Source organism: Solanum stenotomum, chromosome 11 (genome assembly GCF_019186545.1).
Source record: "Solanum stenotomum isolate F172 chromosome 11, ASM1918654v1, whole genome shotgun sequence".
Classification (NCBI taxonomy): Eukaryota; Viridiplantae; Streptophyta; class Magnoliopsida; order Solanales; family Solanaceae; genus Solanum; species Solanum stenotomum.
In genome coordinates, this window is record NC_064292.1 from 53,639,372 (window position 1) to 53,645,371 (window position 6,000).

At 29.8% G+C, this 6,000-nt stretch overlaps 1 protein-coding gene across 1 annotated transcript; it reads left to right on the forward strand.

The window, feature by feature from the left end:
- The first annotated feature begins 3,199 nt into the window (after positions 1–3,199).
- On the forward strand, positions 3,200–4,208 carry LOC125845543 (glycine-rich cell wall structural protein-like). The gene is made up of 2 exons (XM_049525082.1): positions 3,200–3,316; positions 3,922–4,208. Exons 1-2 carry the CDS (start codon positions 3,226–3,228, stop codon positions 4,200–4,202), a joined length of 372 nt encoding a protein of 123 aa, XP_049381039.1. The 5' UTR covers positions 3,200–3,225; the 3' UTR covers positions 4,203–4,208.
- Positions 4,209–6,000: the final 1,792 nt, after the last annotated feature.

Sequence of the window (6,000 nt, forward strand, 5' to 3'; positions counted from 1 at the left end):
TGTGAGAGAAGCAATGTAGTTTTCCTTCTAATAATCTCAAGGAACCTTCAATATCCAACCCCTCGTGGACCGTGCCCTAAGAGCCTTTTTCGAGACAAAACTGGTAATTCTGTGGATCCGAGAAAGAACTTCAGTCCTGCATGCAACTCCTTATTGTGGGATAGGGTCTAGGATATATATCACTCTTGTTGCTAGTTCATAGTACAAAATTATTCTAGATTTTGATCGAATCTTGACACCATATAAGACTCAATTGCTAACAACTCCATTTCACACCGATGTAGGACTCTAACATCTTCAACATGCTTAGGACTAGACGTTTGGAACATGTAAAAGTAGCTCAATATCAGGTTAATATCATGTTGAGAAATAAATCTGGTTTTACTCAACCTCAAACCACAAAAGTTAGTAGCTTATACTAAGGATCGTTCACGATCATGTAAGGGGGAAAATGATTCAATCCCCTATAGTTTCTGTCCAACCAAAGTTAGTGACTTTTTTTAAACATAATACGAAGTTTGAACCGAAGTTAATTGAAATATAGGAATAATTGTAGATCAAAATGTTATTGCCAAGCTAAATTCTAGTGGAACATTTGTTAAAAGTAAAAAAAATTAGTGATTTATTGTGGCGTATTTTAATCAGTCAGAAATCTCTTACCAATGAGTCAAATTTCAAAGGAACTAGTATATTCGTTCAGAATAACGATTTTCTAATAATGAGTTTTACTTTTCGTATAAGTCTTAGTCTCTTTAATAAAATGAAACTTTCTATTTTCAAAAACTCGTTAAGTATTTCAATATCATACGTGACATATTTAAAATCCGGACAAAAAATTTAAGGACATTTTAATATATTATACTAATAACTTTTACTTATAAAGATCACTAAGACTCAATAGCCTAATTATTCTGCTACTTTTGTGTGCTTTCCTTTTTGTTGCTTCAGCTCTAGTAGTTGATGAGACAATATCTCTTTTCTAAGTTATTGTTTAAATTTTTATTCCTATTATTAAAATGTTTTATAAATATAACTTTTAGAAAATCACACAATTTTAATAGAACAATATGTTAGATTTGAATTTAATATTTACTCATATATTTCTTAACCTTACAAACTAAACATTAGGTGATGTATAGAATATTTACTAAAGATTTAGACTATAGTATATTTATATTATTTTTAAACATATGAATCTATTGGCTTACATTAATATAGGTGGAAATTATAGAAGCTTCTATAATTTCCACCTATATTAATGTAAGCCAATAGATTCATATGTTTAAAATGATAAAATGTTTCGCTCAAAATTTGTCCTTGGATTCAGAATTTGTTTATTGTATTTTTGTCATCTTAGCTTAGTTTATTCTTGTGTCCCCTTATAATTGGATTCGAGCATTTTGCCTAATCATATTCTTATTGCTATATGCCAGAAATATTAGGGATTTGATGAAGAAAAGTAGTTTTAATATAATAAAAAAAATAGCTACACTTATTGATACATATATTATGTGCCTAGTACTTGTGCTGATGCAAGGTATATAATGAGATAATCGGGATTGCATAAGTTTAGGAGAGGATATAAAGAGGGTTGCAAGGGTACAAATTGATCCCTTTAAATGTATCAATCTTTCCTTTCATTTATTATTGCAGAGAACAAATAATTGAAAGATAGAAAATTGGAAGTCTATGATAGAGCTTAGTCTTAAATCTATGTATCTACCCAAAGGGGTAGCCTAGTCGAAGAAGAAACACAGGACTCAGATTCAAAATTCTATATTGAAACAAAAAATACTAGAGTGGTGTTTTCAAATTTGCCTAAGCTTTTGTAGAAAGGGCTATTTCACACCTACACTGGTGAGAGGTAATTAAGGTGTGCAGAAACTAATTTGAATATCATCGTCATTCAAATTCAGGTGCCCCTCCATCTCATCCTCCAAAGTAGAGCAAAAAGATTAAAACTAAGCACTCTTATTTAAAATATATTGTTACTAATTTTTTATAATTATTTAAAGTTTAGCTAATCTTAGATTGACGATGATATTTAGATTAGTTTCTGGGATCATTGAACCTCGCTCTCGGGCCCCGAGGCAGAGCAAAGCAAAATGATTTATTTTTTTTAGAAAATTTCAACTATTCTTTATACTGGAGTCTTAATACTGACTATCGGTGCACTTTCCACCTAATAAAAAAGATGGTTTTAATTATTTCTTACGTTATATTTTATGTTACTAATTCAAATTTCAAATATTACATTATTTCATATTTCTTTGGAGTCGATTTTGTTAAAATTTCTGACTTTGTCACTTCTGCGATTACGGTAGACAATGATGAGCAAAAAAATCCAAGAATATCGGCACCAATATTACACGTGCAAGGCCTCGAAATGCACCACGTAGCTTAAGCCTAGCCTTACTTGTTTTCCTTTTCTTCTTCCAAGTTCCATAATCAGTTCGTCATCCAATGGATAAAAGTTTCTAAATTTATACATTCTTTCATTTTAATTTATGTGTTTTTTTTTGGTTTTCCATTCGGCCGTGTCTAGAGTTCGCATTGAAGCTCCGACTAAATTCAAATTGCACTCTCCAGGCCCATTCAAGGGTGATGCTCCCAACATGATTTTCTCCATATCCAGAGCTCGAATTCGAGACCTCTAGTTAATAGTGAAATAGTTCGCACTACCAAAAATTTAAATATATTTTATTAAAATTTGACTCGATAGTAATCCATTGAAAATGTTACTAGCAAGACAAATTCTAGTGGAATTTATGTCGAAAGTAAAAAAAATAAATATCGATCTTGTCTAAGTGTGTCTTAATCAGTTGAAAATTCCTTATTGGCAAGTCAAATTTTGAGGGAAATAGTGCATTTCCTATAGAAAATGTAACATTCTATATTCAGAAACTCGTTAATTATATCTATGTCATACATGACACATTTAAGATCTGAACATAAAATTTAAAGACATTTTAATATATATTACATATTTTTATTTAAAGATCACAATTTTTTTTTTACTTTATTAAAATTTTGTGTTAATCAAAATAAGACAGATAAAATGAAACGTCGAGAATAGAGTTTTAGAGCCATATCCTCACGAAGAAATACATAAGATTTTATGTCTTGTAGTGAGATGTTTTGAGTATAAATTGAGGCTAAATTGAAAGCCAATTTCATTCCACTCTCAAAAATCTTTCTTTGTTAGAATATATAGTGAAAGAAAACATGAAGGTCAATAATAGCCTAATTATTTTGCTAGCACTTTTATGTGCTTTTCTTTTTCTTGCTTCAGCTCTAGCAGTTGATGAGACTAAAGGTAAAGGTCGATTTACGCAAATATCTCTTTTTTAAGTTATCGTTTAAATTTTATATGTTTTTTTAAAGGTTTTATAAATATAACTCTCATAAAATTATACAATTCTGACGAATTATGTTAGACTTGAATTTAATATTTATTTAGTTGTTTCTTACCTTACAAAACTAAACATTACTAGTATTTATATTGTTCTTAAATATATGGATCTATTGGCTTCCATAAACATATATAGATAGTTAATTACTTTTTATTTTCGCCTTTAATAATATGTTTGTCCATCTTAAAGATGGAGACAAATTCAAAATTTCTAGATTTCAATCTTTTTGAGTTATTAGAATCTGAATTAATACAAAATTAGACCAATTAAGCTATTGAACTTTATTGAATTCGTATCTTTTACTCTACCTCCACCTATGCATGCACTCAACTAACTATAGAAACATTGTGACGTATTTGAGGCCACAATTAAGACTGTACTCTTTTGACGAATATAATATATTTTTATCAAAAATTCAATACTCAATCAAATATCGTCATATGACAACGTAATCAAGAGATACTAATAGTTCCATGCACTAATGAGAAATACTATATGTTGTATGTAGCAACAAATGAAGGACAAGTAAATGATGCAACACAAGGCCATGGTTGGGACGGGGGAGGCGGCTGCCACGGACGCGACTGTCACGGAGGTGGTGGTCATGGAGGTGGTGGTGGTCACGGAGGCGGTGGTCATGGAGGTGGTGGTGGTCACGGAGGCGGTGGCAATTATTGCCGATACGGATGTTGCGGTGGATATTATCGAGGAGGAGGGTGCAAGCAATGTTGTAGAACTGCTCAAGAATATTCAGCTTACAATATGCAAAATGACGTCAATCGCCCTTAAATGCATAACGTATGATAAATAACGGGAATTTAGTGCACCAGACTGTCTTTGTAACGTTCTAGCTAGCTAGCGCTAGCCTAATGTTGTTCTATGAGTTAAATAAAAATTATAATGTAGTAAATATGCAATAAAACATATATCTATGTTTTATATTCTCCAGACTCTAATTTTCCTCTAAAAAATAGTTTCATCAACAATTTATTTTGTCGGAAAGCTTTCTTTGATTAATAATTCTGTAAGAGAGATGCTAGAGAGATTTTTAGACTTTTGTAGAACGAAAATTTTTGACTTCAATCTCTTTAGGTAAGTCACAATTTTAAAAAAAAATCATATTGTTATTTTAAAATTCTTGTCAAACAACCTGATTCTATTAACAATCAAAGAAATGTCATTTGAATATATTTAATGAAAGTCTGACCGTCACTCTTGTATTATTATGAGAGTTTCTTTTCAAATTCAAAATCTATTTTTGTCTATCTTCTTCACTTTCAATTTAAATATACCCCTTTTATTATATTTTGATATAAAATTGTCCTTAATTTTGATGGAAAAAAATATGTGACAAGCTCCAAATCAAATGACCAACTAATTTTAAATATCCGATTTCCTAAAACACACCTATTTAACTCATAATATGGAATTTCAGTCAAGAATACTGGTTTACGATAAATTAGTATGAAATAATGATTAATTAAGCTCATATTTATTGATTAGAAGAAATTCAGCCATCTTTTAAAAACATATGTTTAATAGATTACTCTCACAAAAAAAAAAAAAAAAATTACCGTAAAAAATCAGCGATACAACCGTAGACTTAGGAGTAAATTATTAAGGGCAATTTTGTGTCAAAATATAATAAGAGGGGACATATTTGAACTGAAAGTATAATGGAAAAGACATATTTAAATGAAAAATATAACGATGATAAGTATAATTAAATTATTTTTAATAGTATAAGAGTATATTTGATGCGCTCCCTTTTCAAAAACCCTTCTTTATATATATATATATTTTTTTTTTTATTTTTTTTATTTTTTTTATTTTTTTTATTTTTTTATTTTTTATTTTTTTTTCGTCACAAGCTAAGTTTAAGTTTCAAGTATAATTTCATTTCTATATCGTTTTGGAGTTGATTTTAATAAAATTTCTGATTTGGTCACTTCTTCGCTTACTTCATTACGTTGAAAATGAGATATAATATGATCGACGTTAAGATTGACTATATGAAGGTATTGACAAAATGTTTCCTTGTAAGCATTAATATCTCATATTTTACGTGTAAAACCTTCAAATGCACCACGTAGCTTAATTAACCCTGACCTTTGTTTTTTCATCCTCCGTTTTAATTTATATGTTACAATAATAAAATAAACACTTTTCAACATCATAATTTAGTTCATCGATTAAATGAATAATTCATCAAACGTTTTTTTGATAGTATGTATCTTACTTTTCTTTTGTCTTAAATATGTATAGAAAAGAAAGCAACATTTGATAGTAAGATATTCATTATTTCTAATACTAAATGTCTCTTAATGTTATTATTTATATTTTATAAAAGTTGCATAAATATAATCTAGACTATGTTGGATTCTGATCTTTTTTATCTCTCCAGGGCCTATTCGGGGATGGCGCTCCCAACAGGATTTTCTCCACACCCAAGGCTCGAACCCGAGACCTCAGGTTAAGGGTGAAACACACCCATGCCACCAGTGCACCACAACCCATGTTGGTGGATTCAGATCTATTAATACTCATTTATATAACTTTACAAACAAACTATTCTGCTATATTTGAC

Bases quoted from the DNA above. Each gene is read 5' to 3' on its own strand.
- LOC125845543 (XM_049525082.1), top strand. From the start codon at position 3,226: ATGAAGGTCAATAATAGCCTAATTATTTTGCTAGCACTTTTATGTGCT. The intron at 3,317-3,921 runs GTAAAGGTCGAT...TGTTGTATGTAG, and splicing joins AGCAGTTGATGAGACTAAAG to CAACAAATGAAGGACAAGTA.